Below are 26,167 nucleotides of genomic sequence, written 5' to 3'. Positions count from 1 at the left end.
GTTGTCTTTGTGGGGTTTGTTTGTTTGCTGTTTTGCCACCCCCCCTTTTCAATCTGAAAAGCTGTAGTGCATTAGAAGCAGTAAGAGTATCAGGAGTCTTTTGCCCTTCTGCAGGCAGGTAGACTGAGTTTAAGTGTGCTGTCTGCAAGGAGAGTGGTGGAAGGACCATAAACCGATCCTGCATATCATGATGGGGGCTTATTTTCCATATTTTTCCTGTAAGCCCCTATGAATTCCTTCTGAAAGGCAGCTCACGCTCAGTCTCTGTGCATGCTCACTGTTTTACACATCCAACAGGGTTATGTATGCTTTTTTAGTAACGCCTGCTGAAGCATGGAAAGGGTCAACATTTCATTTTCATTATATTGCATTTATTTCTCTATTTTGGAGGAAGGTTCCATAAAGTATAACACAGGCATAACTAAAATAAGTTTCTACTGCAGGTGAAAGGTGTTGGTAGTTAATGTGACTCCTCATAAGGTGGCAGAATGACAAGTTACAGTCAGAGATTTAGAAAAAATATCCGCTTGATAATGCTTTTTACCATAATAAAATACAGTCACACAAGGAGTAAAAGGGTAAAAGAACAGCCAAAGACAGATAATCCATTTTCACCCAGTTTAAGAGTCCTACAAAGCTCTTACGTGAAAACACCTGTGTTGGGTGTAGGACTGTGGATATTGCCATCTTACATGTATATTTAGTCTTTGGTTATATTACTTCAAATGTTCTGTAGCTATCATAGCATGAAATTGATACCCTACCTGATACAGAGATAGATATTACGTCGTTGCTACTATAATGCTCTGCTGCAAAAGGACTTTTTAAAGGATTTCTAATGATAATGAAAATATTCTGATACAGCATTAAGGATTTTGCTACTGAAATGTGTTTAATGTAAATATGCTGTCAGATACCCTTCAAGTAATTGACAAGAGCAGATGATTAGCAGTGTTCTCGATAGTGTTTTTGCATAATCTTACATTTTGACAGAACTCTTCAGCGGCTTTTTATTGTCAGTGCTCTGCAATCAGTAATACTTTTTCCTTGACATTTACTTTGTCATTATAAATCTTGTAAGTGGTCATTTAACTTGTTCGGTATGCATGTAAGAATATCATTACTAACATGTTTGAAAAAATGTCTTCCTGTTGAGGAGCTGTTGTGAAAGTAAACTTAAAAAACCCCTAAATGAAGTAGGTTGATGAGTGACTTTATGAAATAAATACCTGTCTGTGAGCATCTTCTTGCACATTTCAGGGAGGATTTTTAAATTGCTTTCTTATTGAACATTTGCATGTAAGTCATCAAATTCAACATGGTTGTTGGATTTTTTGTTTATCTCGTTTTTTTTTAACGTAATACTATTTTTCAGTTATGATCATTTACATCTAAGTGACCAAAATGAAACTATTGTGATCCATAAGTATTCATAATTGCATACTGCATGTAACGTTAATAGTCAATATAATAAACCTTCATCTTTATTGAAGCATCTCTTGTTTCTACAGCAGTCCTTTAATCTATCTCAATAGATTTCTAGTGTACAGCTGATATAGATTTGGTCAGTGACAAGGGTTAGAGTAGTCTTGTAGAACATTTACTTGTAGCTGTGAAAAGCCCACATTCATCAGAGGACTAGGTCGATCAGATTGTACCAGGATCAATGGAAGGACTGTGTGATCCCTCTTAGGCTGTAATGTGTTCACCTTCTTTGGAGAGAATTCACATACACACACATTTCTCTGTCTTAAAGCCATTTATCTCAGAATGTCAAATTGCAATAATTAACCATTATTGATCTTAAATTCAATTAACTTCATTAACACAGGTCATGATGAGGGTGCTTGTAAGGGAAAGCCTCTTGACAGGAGTCTTTTCTTATATGACATTGAATGTTCACAATCACGGCTATAAACTATTCATATTGTACCACAGGAACATCTTTTAAAAATGACAAGAGTTTGGTTGGTGGCTCTGAAGCGACATTTTAATCCCTTCCCCCTCATCTTCTAGTTTTCAGGGTTTTCCAGCAAATTTTCTATTCAGGAATCAGTGAACCATTTGTTTCCAGCACATTATGTTAGTGTAGTATTATAGCAAAACCCACCTATTGAAATACCCTTCAGTTCAATAGCTAGTGCTAGATAGAGACTCATTTACAAAAGCGTATATTGGTATAGTTAGCAAACGAGTGAAATGCATATTCAGTGCTTCTTTTTGCTATGCATACAAAACAAGCTGGGGCCATCGTGTAGAGGTAATCCTTAGAATCTCTGCTTTCTCCAAGTCCTAAGATTCATATTGCAGTCAATAGTTGGTTTTCTTAGATGAGGGCTGAATAAAAACTGTGAAAGGACCTAAAGCTTTGTTGGCCCACAGTGAACTACTTTTTTTCATGGAGAAACTTCATTATAAGTGCAAGTTCACAATAGCTGAAATTGTGATTGAAATAATTTGGATTTCTACTATACCATTCATACAGTTGTATGGAGTTTATTGTAAGGAGGCACTACGACCAAAATAGCTATTGAAACTACTGTATAAAGGACTTGAATGGGAATTTCAAGTTTGCAAGAAAAACAAAGGATCAGGTTGAAGGTCTTTCAGTACATTTTGAATGTCTTAAGTAGTCATGATCATTTACAAATAAAAATCCAAGTAAAATGACATACTGTAATATATTGAAGCATTTTAGGTCAAAACTTGATATTTAAACATTTCACAATGACAGCTACAGCTCCAGAGATGTGTGTTAATAGTATTATAGTTAAACACAAATACAAAGCCAGTGTTCTGGTTACTGTAAAACTTGTAAGATGTGCACAGATTAGGAGCAACCAAAGATGTGGGAAGTAAGGTGTAAGATTTTTTTTCTTAGTCTAAAAAAATGCTAAACCGTAATCAGAAGGCTCTGAGAAATGTGGATAAAGAGAAATTACAACATCAGTTTTGTTCAGAAACAGATTTCTGTGACAATTAAATGGTCATTTTGTCACTACATTTGCTATTTCCACTTCGCTATGTAAAGCATTTACTGAAAAGAGGCAGGACTGCAGCAGAATGGTTTGATTACTGCATTAGAAGAAACTGAAGTTCCCTTACAACATCTGTTTGCTCAGTGAAGGATTATAATAATTAAGAGCTATTAGAGCCATATTGAGAACTTTTATGCTCATGGCTGCTTATCCTGGAGTTGGCTGTGAATCTTGTATTAGGTTATTGAATGCCCTGTGTGCTCTTCAGTGATTAAAAGATGCCACCCAAATTCTGATACTGAGCCGATTACGTCATTGTGTGTTTTCGTGTCAATTTATACACAGGATTTGGATTTGTTTAACCAGCGTGTTGATAGTGACTTTTATTTAAAAAGAAAAAATACCTCAACAAACAAATATTTTTATTATTTGAGAATTCTGGTAAATATTTTTATTCATTTGAGGAAATGGTAGTTCTGTGCTTAGAAAAATTCTGCGGAGTCCAAAAGAAAATTTACCTCCTAAATCAGAATTAGGGTCGAAGCATAACATGGAACTGTTTTCTCTCCTTATGAATGTTTATTTCCCACCGTAGTATGTGTTTGCATGGAGTGGGAAACTCTAACGAGTCTGTAGGACATCACATCAAGCAACCGTCTTGGACACCAATGGAAAACCACTTTTGTCATACTTTAAGTGAATCACATTTATTCATTATGAATAATTTATGCAGAAAATGTAGGTGTTTTTTTCTGTTACTAATGTATTTGTTAAGTTTATGTGGAAGTTTTCGGACTGTGGGGCTGATTGTGAGCTGTTGACTTGGACAGTTTGTGCCTGGTGCTGTTTCCCGTTCCTGGCTGATTAGCTGACCTGGAACCTCCCGATGGATAGCGAGGAACTTTATGCTCCTTTGAATGACATTCATTTGTCACTTTGGTGTACCTGGAGGAAGCGCATCCTTTCCCCAGGAACGTGGAAGGGTGTGGAGGGGAGGAAGATGAAGGTGATACATGGATGGTGATGAAACGGGAACACCAAGACCCCGAACTGACTCAAACAGAGCAGTTAAGAATTTCCAACAGATGCTTACAGTCCCTGTTACTCATTTGCTGATTTGATCTAGTCCTGATGGTGCTTGTGAAAGGTTTATGTGGTGACAGGGAAGGCCAAGAAGGTCTTTTTCTCCTTTTTCTGTAGGATCAGCCAGAAATTCCAGAGTTAGGCTCATAGGGGCTGTTAAAATCTCTGTTCCACCAGAGTGCAAAGGGAGAAGGAGATTGATTCCACGAAATACGATAACAAGGAACTCCTTCTGTCCTCATGGGAGTCCATAATGCTGCTTTAGCCCTTCCACACGCAGCGGGACACGAACTGTTCCTCAGCTTCTCCACAGCTGTACTTTCGGGAGTCAGTATTGTGTGGCTGCAAATTTACAACAAACCCATAAAAACCTGTTTTTCCTGACCAGGCGTAGTCTCTGAACTGTTACTCCTACAAAGTTTTCTCATAAGTGTGTCTTTCACTTCTGACTGTACAATAATGCGCAGCTTTGCAGGAGAGAGAGACATGATCCATCATGTTACATCTCCAGTGCAGTTCTGGTAGAGCAGGTCTTCACAGGCTACCCAAAGTCCTCCTCTGTGCTGGGAGCAGGAAACTCTTTGGAGGACAGTTGTGACAATACTACTTATTCTTACTTCAGAACCCTTTCCTATTTTCCCCATTGTGAAAAGAAGCTTGCTGGCAGTCTGTGGATTCGGCATTTATTAGATGCCAGCAGCTTGGCTTGGAGGAGATTTGTAACCACAGGCTCTGGGTTGTGCACAGTACATGCACCTGTGGGTGTTTCACTGGGTATTATATCCTTAATAATAATTTAAGCTGAAAACTGGCAATTATTTTCAATTATACACATACATTATATTCACATAACCACACTGTGAAGCAGCATAGGAACAGAAACACAAACTTAAGCCATCTTCTCATGTTTTGTGTAAATAGCCGAATTATAGATATTAACCTGCAGGAGTTACAGTCTCCTTTACTTGTCTTCTTGTTTGGCACTAGGCAAGTAATTGTGAACTTCTTTGGATTTCCAGGTTTGCAGATAAGAATGTTTCTTCCACAGGGTTGCTGTGAAGAGTAAACCACTCATTGAAGCTTTTGAACACCTCAGTAGAGTGATGCTGTCCAGTAGTTGTTTCTAAGCCATCGTTTATTATGGCATCCTGTTTTCTCAGGTGTGTATTTAATGAAGGAGATAATACATAAATGTGAGGTTTGCATGGGAATCTCTCATTTAACAAAAACCTAAACAGTATTTGGTTTCAGAAAAACAAACACATCCCTTATGAGAATTAGTAGAAATTTTTGAATGTTTTCTCTCTTTGTTTGTAGGTGGACTGTATAATACTTTTCATATGGCAGTGTAAAGTCGAAAGTGAACAGTAGACCTGAATGCTGTACCCTCCTTTAAACTACAAAAAAAACCAGAGGAGTTTGTAATACAGTGAAATACAGAAAAATGTGCCTGCTGTGGACTTGCTTTGTTCTGTGTTAGATGGATCACACTTTACTGACATATAGACTCATTTCTTGTTATCGTTTCTTCACTGTATATTCTTGTCCATGTAATTCTCAGCTCTTAGCACTTAGAGTTGATTTGAGCTCTCTGAAGTTGCTCCAAATGTAATACCAGCCCAGGATGCTGGATTAGAGCAGCTGGCTGGCTTCCTCTGGCCTATTTCTGAGCTCTGTGGCAGACAGCTGCAGTATTTTCATGAAGGAACAAACACAAGTACACTTCAAAGTTCCTAGTGCCTAATGATAGCCACCCATTAGATTGGCATGCTATGTCACATCCATCCACACTGATTCCCAGTAGCTTAATACTACACTCTTATTGGCATGAAAAGGCTGCAGATTTACCAACATTAAAAAAAAAATCCAGCTAAACAAGCATTAATCGTGCACATCACATCAAATTAACATGTTCAGAATTAATACTCTTGACCTTGCCAGTGGGCAGAGTAATCACTCGTGCAGTAGGATCGGACTCCGGTGCGAGGTACCAGTGACTTCAGCCGATGCGTGAGAGAAGTGCTGACCTCTCCACTTGGAAATAACATTTCTCTCCCATAATAGACAGTCCTGCCTCTATGAAACAGAACCTTTGACCTTTCTAAGAGGAATAATGTCCCTGTCAAGGTGCTGGGTAATCAGTATTGCCATGCCCATTTAGAGACAATGTTGTCATTTGCCACTCTTGGAAACAGGGCAGCCCCTCATTCCTCCCATTTCTGTTGCTAACATGCTAACAACTCTGCCAAGTAGTGAAGCCTCAAATACAATTTAAGTTACATATGAATTATCAGTCAGTCTCTGTATAGGAATAGCTCATGTTGTGGGTGAAATGTTTTCCTTTCTTCCTGTAAGTGGAAGGCCTGTGGAGTGGGAGTTTTCTAACAGACTAATATAACTCTTGTATATGTCTTCATTTGCATTAGGTCTTTGATTGACTCCATCCACCGAGCTGGTTTTCTCTTGCCTCTGTTCATTAATTTTGTGAGCAGGGTTCATTGACACAGTCAAATCGTCTCCGTGCTGCTGTTTCGCTGTTGGTTTTCTCTGGACTTGTGTTCAGACGGAGGCTCCTCGCGACTCCGAATGTTCCCAGCAACACTAGGGTCGATTCGAGGTTTTTTCATCAACGTCTTAAATCTTGGGAAATGACCCTTAGTATTACATGATAATTTCAAACCATGCATAAATAAATAATAAAGCTGGTTGTAATTTTTGTTAATAAAAAGCTTTTCGGATAAAGCCAAAATATTTCCAAGGAACGGAATGGTTTTGATAAATTTTTGTAGTTAAGCATTTTCTCCTGTGAGAATATTTGAAAGTTTTGGTACTTTCTCAAGCAAAGAGTTTATATAGTAGTTTAAGTATACCCAAGTAAGCTAATTAAAATAAAAGAGACAGTTTTGGTGAAAACAACATCATTAAAACAAGACATTTTAAAAGTATTGAAATGAAATATTTGGATAGATGCAAACCAAAATATATGGTCTCAGATGCACTTTTTGGGAAATATGGGAAGAATTGTGCAATTAATTGGTATTTGGAGTACAGTAAAATGCGCCTTTAATGCTGTGGCTTTGTATTTCCAAGCAAACTGGAGGAGGTGTGTGTCTGATGTTACTGGGTGGATGTTGCCGTGGAAGGGATGAAAACCTTGTGATGTTTTTCCTCCTCCTGCTGGAGGGGAGCAGCTGGGGTTTGAGCCAGTGGCTGTAGTGCTGGTGGGCACCTCAGAAGGTTCCACCAGTACAGTAACGTCTGTTTTGGCTGCACGGGGACTTCCCCAGCTGCAGGAACAGTGGACTGGGGATATTTCTCTGGTTTTGGATAGTAGATTTCTGGCGTCCATGTAGAACCAGGTATATGAGTTTATTAGTGTATATACAATATGTAGATCATTCTGGGCAGTGATGGATCGCAGTTTATTTCCACTGGCAAAGAAATGATCCGTAACTCAGTTATGAAGGTAATTCCCTCTTGCGTGGAAGTGAATTGCATTATACCATAGCTTACTATTATGTATTGATATCAAATGTGTTAATTTCATTGTTACCTAGCAAATATTAATGAGACAACTGTCTGTTCTCAACCTCTCTGTGGCTGCACCTGCAATGGGTTTCTGAATCCCTTGAAGATGCTCATCTTCTCTAGAAACTGAGGGCCACACCAGTGAACTGCTTCCTGCTTTTTGTCAAATATTATGTCACAGTGACACCATTGCTCAACTTGCAGGCAGTTTCCTGTGGGTTATGGTGTTCTGTGAGATGTAAACTAGAAACTTTTTGGAGAACATTTTTTTTTCTTTGACTCTGGAAAAACAAAAAAACCCAGAACCACATAATTTCTTTGGTTTCCATTCTGATTAACATCTTCTGCCATTAGAACTGTCTTTAAAGTTGTTTTATTTTCCCTCAGACTTTGCTGTCGAGGCACTGAAGAGCAGTTTTACAGATGCCCTGCTGCTTCAAACATTTACTCCGCACTACAAAAATATCAAGCTACGAGTCTATTTTGTCTTTAAGAACAAGGAAATAGCGAAGTAACGATGGATGGGAGACAGCGCTTCTTAAAGACAATGTCTCCACCAGGCAGTGAATCTCGGTGAAATGTATTTTTTACCATCACCTCCTGATTTTATTTTCTGCTTTCATAGTCTCTTTGCTCTTCTTGTACTTAACCAAACAAGAAATTTGTCTGCTATGGGCCTTCATGTCCTTCTCTCTTGCAGTGAAGCTGTTAACGTCATCTGTACTCCCAATGTTGATCATCTCTCTGCCCTGAGCCGGAGCTGGTGGGGCAGGGAGGGAGCAGAGATTCCCGTGGCTTCCTTTCCACAAGTACCTGCACTAAATCCTGTGTTCCCTGCTTGCATGGGGCTGAGGTTTGGCCTTAACCCTCTCTTCTGTCCCACATGCTGGGGTTTTCTGAGGAGGAGGTATGTCAGCCACTGTAAAGCTACCTGTGGTAGTGGTATTGCGAGACCTTTGCCTATGCCCCAAGTCTGCCATTGCAGGTTGGTCCAGGACTTGTTGGATTGTCTTATATTGCGCTGAAGGCAAGTGATTAGTTGACCAGCCTGTGGAACCAGGAATTAGCAGCTACTGGCATGAACTCCAGTTTAGGATTATGTTTTTCAAGTCTTAGGCTAAGATATTTTCTTGAGCATCTTCATCTCTTGCATGAATCTTTGGTTGAGGGATTTGGGGGTAACGTCTCTCTCCTTTGTGCAGGGGAAAGAGCTGAAGGAGTTGTTCAAACTCTCAGTTTATTGAAGTTGCAGATTGCCAGGTTAAATTCCATACTGTCGTTTGTGCCTCATTTCCCTTATTTCTGGATCAAAGACTGATGTCACAAGCTGGCTTCACAACTTGGGCTTAGGAAGGAGAATGGCTATAGAGGAGGCAACTCCTGGTTAACACGCGAATATGCGTGATAGTTGGTGAAAAGGGCAAAGAAAGCATGAAAGGTAAATAAATTTACATTTAAATGAGCCGCATGCTAGAGGTTTTCCCTAATGTAAAAATCACTCTCTAAAAAAACTGTGAATGTGACAGTACAAGTGTTTCAGTTCCAACAAAATTCCTAAGATTTCAGTAGCAAGACAAATCAAAATGTAAAGAAACACAAACTAATTAGGGGCTTGATTCTGTGCCACCTTTTTGTGTTGGTGGGCACCGGTCCCCAGCTCAGCCCACAGGTGTGAGTGAATGAGGCCGTCGTGATGCAGGCTGTGTGGCAAAAACCTTGGATTTTCTTTACCTTGTAAAAAGGGAATTATTCTTCAGTTTCACAACAGAGGCAAAGGAGCAGGAGTTGTGAAAGAAAAAATGGTTCCACAAAGTGGAAGAGGAAAAGGGGACATTTGCTATCAAATCAGAGGTTTCATGCGGTCATTCCTTCCTTCCTTCCTTCCTGATTCATCTCACCGGGATATGGCATGGTTGAGAGGTGGTTAATAACCACTTGTTTACACATTTTAAGTAGTTACTTAAATTTTTGCAGCTTTAGAGAGTAATTGGAACTGCTTTAGGGTCCTTTGCTAAAGTTTTTGATAGAGTTTCAGAAACATGATGGAACAAATAATTAAGATGAAAACCAACTTTGTAGCATCCATAGGGGAATGAAATCCACCTTGTTAGATTATTTTCAGTGGTTTTGTTGCAAGTATTTGCGGGGTGGGTGCTGATCCTTGCTACAAATTGCTGACATTACTAATATACAAAAAATACTATTTAAAAAAATAATGAAAAAGGATGGAATAGAGCAAAACAGCACAGGTCTGTTTTTGTTCGAGTACATAGACTTGTTCTTAAAGTCTGATCTTCTTATCAGCATCTTGGAAACATCTTAAAGTTTTTAACGTAACTATTTCAAACTATGTTCTCCCAAATATTAAAAATATGACCCTTCCTACATGAATTTCCTGCATTGAAGTTATCTGAGCTGAAATATCTAATCACTGCTATGTGATACTTTTATGTGATATGTTTGTGCTTTCAAAGGTTTAACTTCTGTTCTGAAGATCAGATTATAACTTTGCATGTCTGGAAGAGGATTCACTACCATTCATCCACGTGAAAGAACAGTAGTGAATATTTTGTATTACTTGAATGAAGAAATACTCCGCATGAAACTAAAAGCCTGATTTCGTCGTTACTTTAACAGTTGTTTTACGGTTTTCTGATAACATTTAAACATAATTCCCTGAAAGAAGTTTGCAAGGTTCAATACCGTCTGTGTGATACCTACTATACTGTTCTGCATTTTGCACTCTGTTGGTTAAAGTAGGTCGTTCTGGGGTATAAACTATTACTGTCTCTGCACTATTGCCTGAATGAACAAGCTATAGATGAGTTAATGTGTTTAAGACACAGATCCCCACATGTTCCAGATGTGTTGCAGAGAAGGTCAGAAGTGAAGTATCTTCAACCATAGAGTCTACTGGAAACATGTTTTTTTCAAAGTTTATAATTGTATTTGTGAGAGATTGCAAGTAAATTTTAAATTCCACTTCAATACATACAGTCATGTTCGATTTTTGTGTTCTTGCTTAGGTGTAAATTAATGCGTTGTATAGAAATAGATCATTTTGATCAATTAATGATCCCTCTCTTAATGTTTCCATAGTTTTCTTGCCTAAAGGAAAAACTTAGGTAGACCTAGTGTGTATAGAATACGTGCACAGAAGCACCATGGAAAAAAGAAATTGTTTACTGTCAGTTCCCAACTATCCTATTCAGGAAGAGTATCTGAGATTTACATCAACCAGTTGCATTACTTGAGGGGGGAAGAAAAGACAGGATCCCTGTTGGGTGTCTGTGTAGCTTATGCTGAGTAAATATTGACAAAGTAGTCTAAAGAGCAAACACTTTGACATTTGTAAGGTCCACTGGAAGGTCTTGTATATATTTATACAGCAAGAGTGAGTACAGCATACCAATTTTCTTGAACTAGCTCCTGACATAATTCTACATGGGCTTTCTTGTTGAGAAAGGTATGTTTAAATGTGAATGGGTCATTTGTTACACCCGTCATGAATATTCTCAAATTGCTCTCAGTGAGTTGTTTCAAGAGGTTGCATCACCTGCTTTTACCATCTCCTCCTCTAAAATATGATACTACTAATAATTATAACTTTTAAAAAATCTCATTTTTTATTATTGTGACTAGGGATTTTTGACTTTGTAGAAATTTTTTGATGTTTGTTGTACTCTATATTTATTAAAGATTGAGTCTCAAAACTGTAATGAGCAAAAAATGCTTGCTTAATTTAAATTGTGAATCTGTCTGTTAAGAAATGCATTAGGGGTAGGAGAAGCATAAGACATATTAATTGACAGACAGGAACTGCTGTCTCTGAGGTTGATACAAGTAATTTATTACTTTAGAAATGAATGCCACCTCCAGAATGTGCTTCATTAATTTCAAATTTAGTTTTAATTTCAAGCTGTTGCCCCTTGAGAAGAATAAGGTGGCAAATTATGTTTGAAGAGCAGATTTTTTTTCTTGCTCTGAAGAAACACTAAATTTTAACTGTTTAATTTTACAAATAAGTGCACTTCTTTGGCTAAAAGACTTAAGCAAAGTATGATCAACAGAAACTAACTTATGTTTTCTTCTCTTCACGTTAGCCTATGTTTCAGACGAACTAAAAGCGGCAGCGCTGGTGGAAGAAGATGTGGAACCTGATGAAAACGCTGTTGACGGGGAGCCTTCAGCAAAATATGCATGTCCAGAAAAAGACTTCAGTAAGAACTGCCAAAGCTACCAAAACTCTCCAGCAGCTGAATTTTCTAGCCATGAAATGGACAGTGAGTCACATATCAGTGAGACAAGTGACCGCATGGCAGACTTCGAGAGCAGCTCTATTAAAAACGAGGAAGAGAGCAAGGAGGCTTCAATACCACTGGAAGACTCTACTGTATCGGATAGTTTAGAACAAATGAAAGCCGTCTATAATAACTTCCTCTCCAATTCCTACTGGTCCAATCTCAATTTGAATCTTCACCAGCCTATTTCAGAAAAAAACAACGGCAGCAGCAGCAGTAGCAGCAGCAGCAGTAGCAGCTGTGGAAGCGGCAGCTTTGACTGGCACCAGACCGCGATGGCTAAAACACTGCAGCAAGTTTCTCAGAGCAGAATTCTTCCTGAACCGAGTCTTTTTAGCACAGTTCAATTGTACAGACAAAGCAGTAAGCTTTATGGCTCTATATTTACTGGAGCCAGTAAATTCCGCTGTAAAGACTGCAGTGCTGCCTATGATACTTTAGTAGAATTAACAGTGCACATGAATGAAACGGGACATTATCGAGATGACAACCATGAAACTGATAACAATAACCCCAAAAGATGGTCGAAACCTCGTAAACGTTCTTTGCTCGAAATGGAAGGGAAAGAAGACGCCCAGAAAGTATTAAAGTGTATGTACTGTGGTCATTCATTTGAATCTCTTCAGGATTTGAGTGTTCATATGATCAAAACAAAACACTACCAAAAAGTGCCTCTGAAGGAACCTGTTACACCTGTAGCAGCAAAAATTATCCCAGCTGCTAGAAAGAAAGCATCACTGGAGCTTGAACTTCCAAGTTCTCCAGACTCCACAGGTGGGACACCAAAAGCAACAATCTCAGATACCAATGATGCACTTCAAAAGAATTCTAATCCTTATATTACGCCAAATAATCGCTACGGTCACCAGAATGGTGCCAGCTACGCCTGGCACTTCGAGGCGAGGAAATCTCAAATTCTGAAGTGCATGGAGTGTGGAAGTTCACATGACACTCTGCAGGAACTGACGGCTCACATGATGGTGACGGGACATTTTATTAAAGTCACTAACTCTGCCATGAAAAAAGGGAAACCAATTATAGAAGCCCCAGCAACACCAACAATAACGTCCTTAGTAGATGAGAAAGTCCAGTCTGTGCCACTAGCTGCCACCACTTTCACGTCTCCTTCCAACACACCCTCTAGTGTTTCCCCTAAATTAAATGTTGAAATAAAAAAAGAAGTAGATAAAGAAAGAGTCATTGCTGATGACAAAATGAAAGACAAAGAAAAGTCAAGTGAAGACGAGGAGAAGTATGATATCTCCTCAAAATACCATTACTTGACTGAAAACGACCTAGAAGAAAGCCCTAAGGGGGGATTAGATATATTGAAGTCTTTAGAAAACACAGTTACATCGGCTATAAACAAAGCCCAGAACGGCACACCAAGCTGGGGTGGCTACCCAAGCATTCATGCTGCCTATCAGCTGCCTAATATGATGAAGCTGTCATTGGGTTCGTCTGGGAAGAGTACCCCATTAAAACCTATGTTTGGAAACAATGAACTAGTATCGCCAACTAAAAACCAGCCCTTGGTGTCTCCACCAAGCAGTCAGACCTCTCCGGTGCCAAAAACAAACTTTCACGCCATGGAAGAATTGGTAAAAAAAGTCACTGAGAAGGTGGCTAAAGTGGAGGAAAAATTGAAAGAGCCTGAAGGAAAGCTTTCTCCAATGAAGCGTGCAACACCTTCGCCATGCAGCAGTGAAGTCAGCGAACCCCTTAAGATGGAGTCCTCCAATGATGGTGGCTTTAAAAGCCAGCAGAACAGCCCAGTCCCTCAGAGAGATGGTTGCAAGGACAGTCCAACTGTGGAACCTGTGGAAAATGGGAAGGAGCCTGTTAAGTCCATTGTAAGTTCTTTAAGTAGCAGCACAGCTATCATTACTGATCACCCCCCCGAACAGCCATTTGTAAATCCATTAAGTGCACTCCAGTCTGTCATGAATATTCACCTCGGGAAGGCCGCGAAACCATCTTTGCCCACTTTGGATCCAATGAGCATGCTTTTTAAAATGAGCAACAGTTTGGCGGAAAAGGCTGCAGTGGCCACCCCACCTCTACAGTCCAAAAAACCAGACCACTTAGACCGTTATTTTTATCATGTCAACAATGACCAACCCATAGATTTGACGAAAGGCAAGAGTGACAAAAGCTGCTCTTTGGGTTCAGCGCTTTTGTCATCCACATCGACATCTTCTGCATCTTCTTCATCTACAGTGACAACAGCAAAGACATCTGCAGTCGTGTCATTCATGTCAAACTCGCCGCTACGCGAGAATGCCTTGTCAGATATATCTGATATGCTGAAGAACCTGACAGAAAGTCACACATCAAAATCTTCCACACCTTCCAGCATATCCGAGAAATCTGACATTGATGGTACCACAATAGAGGAACCCGAAGAGAGTACACCAGCTCAGAAGAGGAAGGGACGTCAGTCTAACTGGAACCCTCAGCACTTGCTCATATTGCAGGCCCAGTTTGCAGCGAGTTTACGGCAGACTTCAGAGGGGAAATACATCATGTCAGACTTGAGCCCTCAAGAAAGAATGCACATTTCCAGGTTTACGGGACTTTCAATGACCACCATTAGCCACTGGCTAGCCAATGTGAAATACCAGCTCCGAAGGACGGGGGGAACTAAGTTCCTTAAAAATTTGGACACTGGGCACCCGGTGTTCTTTTGTAATGACTGCGCTTCACAGATCAGAACTCCTTCAACTTATATCAGTCATCTTGAATCGCATCTGGGTTTCAGGTTAAGAGACTTGTCCAAACTGTCCAGTGAACAGATTAACAATCAGATAGCACAAGCAAAGTCACCGTCTGAAAAACTGGTGACGTCCTCTCCAGAGGAAGATATCGGAACTTCATATCAGTGCAAACTTTGTAACAGGACTTTTGCAAGCAAGCATGCTGTTAAACTTCATCTTAGTAAAACACATGGCAAGTCACCAGAGGATCATCTTCTGTATGTTTCAGAGTTAGAGAAGCAGTAGCATTTGCTTTTGATTGAAATAACTGTAATTTGCTTTGAGGAAAACTTGTCAAAGACGCCTTAAAGCTACTGTTTAGTTCCTGGCACATGTTCTTATTTTAACTCCAGAGTCGCTCTGGGCTGAACTGTTTTGTATAACTGTACAGTGTTTAAATAGAGGTGCATAATCAGCTGTTGTTACTGGTAAAATATGAAGGTTAAAATGCAGTGGTAAGTGTTTGGAACTTTGTGTAAATTGGATTTAGTTGCTGTGCATCCCTCTGATGCATCAAGCTGCATGCATTAACAGACAGTTTAATTAAGCATTTATAACTAATTCTGGTGCACTTTTTTCATGTGACCTAAGTGTGCTGGTATTTCTCACCCTATAATCTTTAGCCCTCTGAGTACTTTGAAGCACTTTTGCATTAATTTGGTAAAAATGTATGGATATGGTTTTTTTAAACCCTTACCAGCTTAGTTCCGGTTACTAATATGAACCTCCATTTATGCAGAGGTGTCTCACACCTTGAAATTTAAAAAATATAATTTTCACATTGAAACATAGATGTATATATTGTATAGATTTCAAAATCTCTTATGGAAAATGTGATTGTGGTTAATGCCATTTTCTTTTTCTTCAGCATTTTTAGCAGCAGTGGGTTTTGTACCTGATAAGCCCCAGGTATAAACTGTACCTATATATAGTGTATATTTCATTTTTTAGATCTAACGGTTTTTCTTTTAACATCCAAACATTGTAAATTATATGGTGAAAGATACCACAGATAGCATTTATAAAGTATTCAGAAGCATTATTCTTAAAGCAAAGTATGTTTTGTTTTGTTTTGCTATACAGTACATCTATATTAATAGAGGTTCATGTTTAAATTATACATATTTATTAGTGTTGCTATCATTTGTTTGTTTTTCTTTTTTAAACCGTCTGAAGAAACAGAAGCCACGGACTGCATTCCTGGCATGCATTCTAACTGTTTTGCACAACATGACTTTTAAAGGTATTTATTAGTAAAAGAAAAAATAAATAAAAAGAGAAAATTCAAAATAAACTTAGTGCTCAAAGGGTTAAATCTATTTGAAAAACTTGTACTGTATTTCCTAAACATTGATAAAGCCTTTAAAATGTTTGTACTGTAATACTTTGCTTAAAAAGTTATGAGGCATTCTGTGATATAACCTCTTTTACTTATTTATAAGCGCTCTTGGTTGTTATTTCCTATTGTAGAATGCCTTTTTATTTCAATTGGTAACTTTCTGTTTTGTTCTGCCTAATTATTCTCCCAAGATTCCATACTGCAGCTTTATCTTTAGGCATATGAAAGGTAACCCGTGGTTACCAGCACACTAAGTGATTCTGTTCGTCTCCATTTTTGGCAGTTAATTTGCAGAAGTAACTGACAGCTGACACCATATGAGAATCTATGTATAAAATATTGGCATGTAAACAGCACAGACACTGTAATGCACTCTGTGCCCTGTTTTGTTGTTGACAATGAAGCACCATTATATGACTCTTCATATAACCTTTTTTTCTACAGCAGCATTAAAATTGTCTTTTTGCTATAATTTTGTGTTGCGTTCACAATTATGTCTGAAATGTGCTACGACTAACGAGCACATTAAAATTAAATTGTATGCTATCTGTTTATGACTGAAGCTTGAGTAGGTTTCTTCATCTGCCAGGTGCTGGCAGTCAAAAGCTGCACATAAATCACTGGAGTTTTAGTGAACTTTAGCATTTAAAGAGCAGGGTAGCACTTATTCAAAGGCTGCATTAACAGATTTTTTTTCCCCTAGAAAAGATAAATGAGTGTTATAACTCCCTTTTAAACATCAGGTAAGGCTGACTGTGAAGACGGGGTTTATAAGCAACGTGTGGCAAAGCAAATAGGTGCTGTGGATTCAGACCAAGACAGAAAGTGCTACTCGCTGCCGTTCCCTGAATGCAGTGAGCAGAGTCTGCAGGTTGCGCTGGTGGGTATTTCGTGGCTTAGAGAATCCCTTTCCATCTATCCAGCGTTTTCCAATGACAGGAGTGGAAACCTGATGACTTAAACTTTGTGATCTTGAAGTGAGTCCTCTTACGGCCCTGCTTGCGGTGGTACAGCGTTCACAGCAGAGAGCGAGACGGGAGAAGAAGATGAATAAACACCAAAAAAATGCAGACAAGTTGGGAGCACTTATATGATAATGACAGATTTTCCTGGTGTTGACAGGTCATCCCGTCAAAACCACTGAAAACAACTTGCATCTCCAAAGCACCTATGTTACTGTGCATTTAAATAATGTCTTTTGCCAGTCAGGTGAACTCGGAGTTTGAAGATGGTTACATGGGAAGCTAAACCACCATTGCATCACTGAAGAGTCATGTTTCAAGTAATAGCATCCAGATATCACACTATATATAGAGTTTCTTTTTTATTAAAAAATCACTATCTTCCAGTGCAACTGATTAAATCCTTCCTCCCTTCCTCCTTTCCATCTTTCTCACCTTCCGTCTTTCCTTCCGTCTTTCTCTGTAATTCTAAAGGCCAGTAACAATGTCTTAAAAAATGTGGTGGAATGTTTTGTTCATTCTATAGTGAGGGCTGCTGAGCAGAACTCATGAATGGGATTAATGATTAGGGCTCTGGGTTTTTTCCTCCTTTTGCCTCCCAGTTGTATCTGATCTTAAGGTCATTTGTGTGTCAATGCTTATAGCCAGTACCAGCAATAACCACAGGATGCTGTTTTGCTGGTTGACTGTACCATCCCAGGAGTCCCCCTCACTTAGGCAACCTGGCCAGCCGAAGTCTTTCATGAAGCCTCCTGGGCGGCTGTCCACATCTTTTTGCAAGTAGATGATCTCAACCTAAATACAGCCAAACTTTTTACCTCTACAGCAGAGAATTCCTCCTTTGAAAATTATAACAGCTTAAATATAGTATTTGGTTGCAAACTAGAAATTCACACATGAAGAGACTGGCAGATTATTGCATATATTGTCAATCAATGTATTTTAAGATGCACCGTTGACTTGTAATGCTGAAAACTCTGTATGCAATACTGTTATCTGGGACATGGGAGGGAGTAAAAGCAAGAGACTACAGTGTTCCTCTTGCAGTGTTCCTTCTATTTGTTCTTAAAAATAGAATCATGGGATGATTTGGCTTGAAAGGAACCTTAGACATCATCTATTGATAGTTTCAGCTCCTCTGCCATGGGCAGGGACACCTTTCACTAGACCAGGTTGTGCAAAGCCCCATCCAGCCTGGCCTTGCCTTGAACACTTCCAGGGATGGGGCATCTGCAGCTTCTCTGGGCAGCCTATTCAGTGCCTCACCACCCTCATGCTAAATATTTTTTTCTTTAATCTAAATCTACCCTCTTTAAAGCCATTGCCCCTTGTTTTATCACTACATGCTCTTCTAAAACGTCCCTCTCCAGCTTTTTTGTAGGTCCCCTTTAGGTATTGGAAGGCTGCTCTAAGATCTCCCTGACGCCTTCTCTAGGCTGAACAACCCCAACTCCCTCAGCCCATCTTCACAGGAGAGGTGTTCCAGCCCTCTGGTCATCTTCTTGGCCTCCTCTGGCCCTGCCCCAACAGGTCCCTGTTGGGGGGCCCCAGAGCTGGGCACAGCAATGCACGGGGTCACACCAGAGTGGAGCAGAGGGGCAGAATCACCTCCCTCGACCTGCTGGCCACGCTGCTTTTCATGCAGCCCAGGATATGGTTGGATTCCTGGGCTGCAAGCACACGTTGCTGGGTCATGCCAAATCTTTCATCCACCAGTACCCCCGAGTCCTCCTCTGCAGGGCTCTTCTCAGTCCCTTCATCCTCCAGCCTGGATAGATATAGATAAGAAGTTGATAACTGAAAATGCTGAATACCACTGATGCAATTGCACCTGATCTGGTAAAACTCAGTTCCTGGGCCTGACTTATCTAGGTCTGAATCTGCAGTGAGGAGATGTACTGGGTAAAAATTCAGAGAGCAACCATATCTGTTAGTGTGCACCAGAAATGACTTTTTAAAACATTTTTTAAATATGCTTGAAACTTTGCAAATGAATGGCTAGTCATGATCTGCATATCCCAAATTTATTAAAATAAAGTTCAGCTTGCATTTCAGAACCTCCAGGACTGGCATACCAATGTGATTTCACATTATAAAGAATTTAGAGAATCAATGAACTAGAATAATGTTCTTTTCATCCATACACTGATATGTATATTGGCATGGTAACTATTAGTGCTAACCAAATCACCAACCTAGCTATGTTAAGATGATTTTTTTCCTATTAGACAAACATGAAGGTATGAATGCAGGATTTTAAAATATGCGTCTGAGTTCTGACTTTTGCTTTGCACTTGATATTTTATTTAGAAATATGCAGATTGAGTGAGAGAGAAAACAAAATGCCTCAAGAAAGAGTTTAAAAATGAAATTCTGATGGGGTGGGAAGAGCTTTAAATCACAGGTGTATAAAGGTGACCCTGGTCTAACCCCACCCAAGTAGTGGCTTGTTGCAGCATACTGTATATCTTCCAGCCATCACATTTACGCAGTATCTTAAAATAACATTTGTGATAAATGTGCAATTTAACTAATTTATGGTGCTATGATGTGCTCAGGGCTACATGCAAGATGAAAATCTTAAATGGAGCTTGAACAGCTCACTTCACAACAAGAAATCAATATGCCAGATCTTAGAGAGCTGTTCGCTGGAGTCAACATTTAGCAGAAAAAAATCAGTGAATGTATCTTTAAGTTTTAGTGAGTAAGAAATCTATAATTAACTGAAATATGACTTTTAAGCCAGTGTAAGGGACTGTTCTGAAGCCAAAATCTTTCTAGAATCTTCATTGTATTTTATTTTTGTATTAAAATCAAAAGTATATTGTTTTAATTATGCAGTTGCTTTTGTGGTAAACACTATCTGCAATTTTTTATCCAAACAAAGGCAGATTAGTGTTATCAATATGGGAATTATCTATTGCATTTTAATATGGCTATGTATCTTGCTATATAAAGCTAGACACAGATATGACTCTGCATTTTTATGACAGCGAAAAATTTGGCTATACTTTGAGATTAAAAAAAAAATTGGCATGTATTGAAGGGAAGAACCTTCTTTAATTTTGCAAGTTCTTATTTCAGCTGCAACAGAAAAAGAAGTAGCTGTGGTGCAAGTGGAACAGAGATGACTGGTGATAAAGCTAAATTTAATTAATAAATTTTGTATTTTAAAATATACCTCCAGAGAGCCTTCTATGTTTCCTAGGAAAGTATCAGATTATTGCTATTATTTTTGTTTTGTTGGGTAACTTTTTGTTACAAGAATATGTTGGAGCTTTGCTAAGCACTCTGTTACCCACAGTGCTGCACAGAGCCGAAGAGCAAGGAACAGTCATAAAACTAGAATTTATAAAGCAAAGTAGGGAAAAAACCAAACTTACTGGATTGTCCTTATAGCAAAGGATGGAATAGCTTGCAATACTTGACTGGACAGTTACTGTTTTAGCAGTGGAAATACAAATGTGTTGCTCTCTTGGGTGCTGCTGATAAATACATACAATCTCCAGAAAAAAACAAAACAAAACAGTAAATTCTCTTCTGGGACTTAGTGCCAAGATGTGCCTTCCAGCCCTTGGCTGACCTGCTGTAGGTAAATGAGAAAACACGAAGTAATTACCGTACTGCCATCTCAGAATATGAAAGCGGCTCTGTTGTTCGGGGTGTGGCAGCAGTGAATTCTGTTGAGTTTTCAGTAATTCTCCTATAATAATGCAAAGCTTATATATATTTAACCCTGTGATACTACAGCCCTCGCTGAAGAGTATTTGCATAAGTCCGGTTTTTGGCAGTGAAGGAAGAAAGAATCAGGGTCATTTACAGAAGGGAGCAGAATTATGTATTAACGCATCATTATACATGTCTGAAAGCGTTGGAATAATCGCTGAGGTTACAGTCTGTTTCCAGGCCTTGGTTTGAGGCAATATTTTTGACAAAATGTTCAGCATGAAAAAGATGACTGAGTTTTACTAATAGCTCATGCGCTGTAATCATTATCTAATATATACACAAATACAGAGGTGATGTTACATTAGTTCATTTTTTACATGTAAAAACAGTCTTTCTGTATACTTAGTATCCAGCTTCTGTGTTAGGGTAGTAGTTTGTTGTTTGTTTGTTTGTTTTTTCAGCAGTATATTACATTTATGTGGGTCATATTAACTTCCTCAGCAGCTGTTGCTTGGTTCACTTTGCCTTATTTATAGCTTGAAATGCACTTCTGGTTAAATAATCTTTTAAGAGAATTAAGATCAGATAGACTTTTGGGGATAGATGAATGTGTCCAGACCACTCACCGAGTTCATATAGATAACCCTTATTGAAATGGAATGAAAATATACAACTGCAAGTCACACTTGTATACCAGCGTCCCTATCTTTCATTGCAGGAGTGTTTAAATAGTACAATTAAAACCTACAGCCTAAGGCAACTATGCCAACAAAAGAAATTTTTGAGTAATAATATAACCAGACATTTTCTGTTTATCATGGTTTTAGAATTCTTAGCCTGTTTCAAGAAATGAAAGAGTTGTTGTAGAGCAAGCAAAAAGAAGTGGAAGCAGCGGCGGCAGCCATGGCCCCATTTCCCAGGCGGGGGCTGGCGGGAGCTCTTCATATCTAATAGCGATGTCTCCCGTACCTAAGCTAAAATGATTATGTGTCCCTCATGTCACCCGCTGGGTTTTCCTATTGTTGCATTAGGGTAAGGATGTACGTTTCTTCCCTGATACATTCAAACTCTGCAAGGGGCAGAGTGGACTTTGTAACCAAATAGGGAGCTAATTTTCTGATTTCTTTCTTACTTCTTGGTGCCTGAATTAAGGACTTGTGTTGCAAGGGAAATGAATTTCAAATGATTTGGCAGTGTGGAAAAGCCTGTGTTAGACCTGTCAGCCCCATTCCATTCCCCGTGGAGACGACAGTGTCCATCTTTTTTTTATTATATCAAAAATATAAATGGAGAGAGGGTAACTTTTAAACTTGAGTATAAATTAACACTGAAAAATACTTCTTTATTAAGCTTCAACATATCACATTCATTCTTGCACTGTAGGAAACTGGGGACATGTTTATAGCCATCATAATTGTGAGTTAGTGACCTTTCTAGCCAAGTGAAATGAAATTACTTGAAAATGGAATTCTTTTTAATTGGCGCGTTTGTAGGTGGTGGGGAAAGGACGGGGATTTGCATGTCTATGATATAAAGCCTGTGAGGAACTGTAAGAAAAGCCTGTGCTCAGATGTAAACCTGCGCAGAGGGGGAGAATGAGGTAGGTGTGTCAGGAAGCGGAGTCATATTCTTGGCTCTTTTTTTTCTAAACTGGAGGTACAGTCACTGCAGTTACGCCTCAATGACCATGAAACCGAGTCGGCAGAAGCTGAAGGACTCCGCTCCTGAAAGCCTCATCAGGACTTGTCATCGCTCTAATGAATATCATTTAAATTGCTTTGTATATTGGTGGAGTTTGGATGTCGATTTAATTTGTGCATGTGTTTGAGTTCTTCTGCTTGGCTAGGCTAACAGAGAGCAACAGCCTAATGAAAAGTGAGTTGGTGACAGCGTGATGAGCCCCAACCCAATCAAATGTGTTTGAAGGGCTCTTTTGACAGGGATCTTAAAAGTAGATCTAGAAAAGAGGAGTAGAGCTCCAGTTCAGTACAATTGTTTCAGGCTAAGATTACTGCTTTTTGTACATCTCAATGGCTGGAAATTTTCTGTGTGCACTCTGGCTTGTGCTAAAACATAAATTCATCACAGGATTGTGTTTAGAGGAGCCCAGAAGAATGGGCTCCCCTATTAAACGTCCCCAGAAATTACTGGAGTTAAAACAACACTTTAAAAAAAGTCATTACTGGGGTACACCAGTAATTGGGAAGCAAGCAATGACTTAACCAGGGGTTACAGTGTGCATCTCCATCTCTAATGCTGTGTTCCACAGGGCAAATCAGAAGAACAGCAGCAGATTAACACTGGAGGGCAGGGGCCGGCTGGTCAGGGCCAGCCAGGGACTTCTGTGCATTAATTCCCATTTACTGTGCCGGGAAGTTGAGCACGCAATGTCGCAGAGCTGCGGAGAAGGGCAGAGCAGATGGAGAAATTCTGCAAAATGTGTTTCGGTGCTCTCCAGTTACTGGGGATAGTTTGGGGACAAGAAGAACAGACCAGCACTGATCCGGTAGAAGCAGGGCTTGTCCTCAGCTTCGAAGTGGTCAGGACACTGCCCTCAGCACAACATGAACCTGCCTGAGTTAAGGTACTACTGCCATAGACATGGTCTGCAGGGAGATTACTATTAACGGAAGTGGGTACCATAGCCACATCAACCCTGTAACTAAAACTAATTCTTCCAATCTCTTATAAAATGTTCGCTTTTTACATCTCATATGTGCATTTGGAAGATGAAAGGAAAATACGGTCTTGATTTTTATTTGCTACCGTGTAGACAAATTGATTTCCAAAACAGAGCTGCTGTCAGAAAGGGGAAATAGAGACTTGCACTTTGTCATCTCTGAAGGCTACAGAGCACTCCTGGGCAGCAGCCTGTACTTCAGGGTGCTTCAGAATGGACCGGGAGCCTAAGCTTTAAAAATATAAATGCAATTTTAAAATTTCACGTGAAAACCCAACAACAACAACAGAAAAGGATCACGGGAGGGAAATTGGGTTACAAGAAAAATCTACAGTCGGGTTACTTTTATCTAAGAGATGATTAATATATCAGATAAATGGTTCATGCAAACAGACCCTCTATAATTCTGCCAAAGTCAGTGAGATCAATGTGCTCTGCTGAATGATTGTGGCACTGACCACTCAAAAGAAAGCACCTAAGGGCAGCTGTAACTTATGCTGATTTCATACCCCCTGTGATTTCAAAACAGATGAGATTCTCCAGCTCTGTCTGAACCAAACTCATGTATAACCCTCAGGAGATGCTTGCTCCTGTTTGGGGGGTGAAAAGGACCCTTTCCTTCTTCGTTGGCCTGGATTTTGTAAATGCCATATGCTTCTTTTTCATGTGATAAGTGTTTTAATGCAACCATCACCCTTGGACAGACTAGTTACCATCAGTAATTTGAATGACAGGCTCTTAATTTCAACGTAAGATTTGGGCAAGGTGTGAAAGCAGCAAGAAATTATTAGATTAAAAAAAAAAAAAGCACAATTGAATTCAAGGTATGTGTTTCAGTATTCAGTGTTAAAAATATAAATTAGGTTTTGTAGAAGCACAAAGGACCCACTTATACTTCCTTAGTAGGGCTTTTATTAAAGGTACTAGAAGAGATTCCAAGGAGGGAGAGATCAAAACAGTGGTCTCATCAGCTCCGGTATATTAGCAGCTTCTCAGGAAGCACTGAACAGCAGGCAAAACCACACCAACCCACAGGTGCAGGCACATTACACTGTAAACAGTTCCGATCCCATAGAAACACTCTGGGCACATGTAATATCCCTCTCAGCCTGTTCCTGCACTCTGAAAGCTGCTTTAACCCCTCAGCTGCTGGCTGCACCCAGAGCATGGCACACTCGGCTCTTTGTGAGCAGTGTGCCCTGCAAACATGTTTTCTTCCCTGCCCTCCTCCAAAACCCTCGCTGTGGGCCATTTGCTGTGTTTTCTTGCGAACCTGTTCAGACCTCGCTTCTCAGAGGCTGTATGGGGGATGATGAAAACAAACCCACAGGGACACCTGGCATCAGACCACTGAAGTTTTTGACCCACCTGTCCCCTGTGTTCTACAGAGCTGTTCCCTGGGTGGAAATGCTCTGAGGACACCTGGGCTGCCCTGCAGCTGGAAGATCTGGTGTCCAAGCGGGGAGTTTTTGAAGCAGATCAGACACACAGCAACATAACCAAGTACCTAGAAAAGAAATACTCTAGAGCGCAGGTGTCAAACTCATTTTCACTGGGGGCCACATCAGCCTCACAGTTGCCTAAAAAGGGCCAAATGTAATCACTACTACGTTTATACAGTTCTAAAATGACATTTGAGAGAGTAGCTGAAGCATCTGTGATGCCATCCGTGGCCTACAGAGCCCAGAGAGGTGCTGTCTGCCATCTGCAAGTGCTCTCCTGGAGCCGGAGACCAGAGCATCCCAGCTTGCAGCCCAACAGCCAGAGCTCTCCCGTTCACACTTTGCCCTGTCTGAGAAGCCTTTCCAGTGGGCTGAACTGCTCCCTGGCTCTCAGCACATTTTATTTGTGAACCCAGATAGAGGATGTCCCCCAGCATGGCTTGGAGCAGACCTCCTGGCTTCTGGGGAGCTCCAGAGCTTGGCCCACCGCACATCACCTGCAAGTCATCAGCAGCTAAGGAGCTTGGCACTCCCCAGCTGACAGAATTGTAGGTGCTTTACTGAGTTAAATAGGAGTGGAGAGGTGGTTTGGAGAACATTACTGATTCCTGTGTGGTGGGCATGTAACGTGGCTAATGCTTTTAAGCTTTTGGCTTTTCCTGCTGGTTGCTCTCATAGGAAGCGCTGCTTGTTGGACCTCATAGTCTTTGTTGAAGAACGTTAAGTCCTGTGAGTTGCTGCCTGTGAGAAGTTTGACTCACAAACCTCCCAAAGTCTCACACTCATTTTAACATTCAATATAAGGAAAAAGGGTTGATGTGTTATTTTTGTTTTAACTATAGGCTATTTTACTTGCTCCCCTCTAACTTCAGCTAACATCTATTTAACAGTAAGTACACAACTTTTTCTCCTTCCCCTGCAGTTTTCTGCTGGTCTGTTTTACTTTTTTGAAGTTGTTTTGCTATTTTGAGATGTGGAGAGAAAAGAAGATTTTTAATAGAATTTTAAAATAGCTCAGCTGTGCTTTCTTGTATTTTTAAGTTGTACGGTAAGACTGTCTATACAGCAGCTCACAAAAGAAGCAGCTTTTTTATTGTTTGTTGTTAAGGCAAAGTAGTTGGTTGATGTGGCAAGCAGGTGGCATGACACTAAGTATACATGACAGTGTATATGTAATACCGTTTTCTTTAAGGAAGCTTCTATGCTATTTCTCATTGTTGAGCTAAAGGTCAGGGTGTCAGGTGATTTCGGCAGCAAGAAACAATTCTCCAAGCTGCAAAACTTCTGCTGAAGTTGGTGACATTAAGAAAGATGGAGGCAAATTGGAGAGAATCCAAAGGAGATCAACAAGAATGATTAGAGGTTTTGCAAACATGACCTATGAGGAAAAGTTAAAAGAATTGTATTTGTTTAGTCTAGAAACAAGAAG

The 26,167-nt window shown here is 39.8% G+C and overlaps 1 protein-coding gene across 4 annotated transcripts in view; it reads left to right on the top strand.

The window, feature by feature from the left end:
- Positions 1-16,457, top strand: part of TSHZ3 (teashirt zinc finger homeobox 3) — a 65,271-nt gene extending 48,814 nt beyond the window's left edge. For 3 of the 4 annotated variants that reach the window (XM_071814317.1, XM_065848388.2, XM_065848387.2), the window contains exon 3: positions 11,693-16,457. In XM_071814317.1, the coding sequence (XP_071670418.1) occupies positions 11,693-14,892 (3,200 nt within the window). In that variant the 3' untranslated portion in view covers positions 14,893-16,457. Of the gene's footprint in view, positions 1-5,109; positions 5,222-11,692 lie in introns of those variants that run through there. The other variant, XM_071814318.1, reaches the window with a different exon arrangement.
- Positions 16,458-26,167: the final 9,710 nt, after the last annotated feature.

Source organism: Patagioenas fasciata, chromosome 13 (genome assembly GCF_037038585.1).
Source record: "Patagioenas fasciata isolate bPatFas1 chromosome 13, bPatFas1.hap1, whole genome shotgun sequence".
In the NCBI taxonomy this organism is placed as follows: Eukaryota; Metazoa; Chordata; class Aves; order Columbiformes; family Columbidae; genus Patagioenas; species Patagioenas fasciata.
The sequence above is the reverse complement of the archived record's forward strand: the minus strand, read 5'-3'. Positions and strand labels throughout refer to the sequence as shown.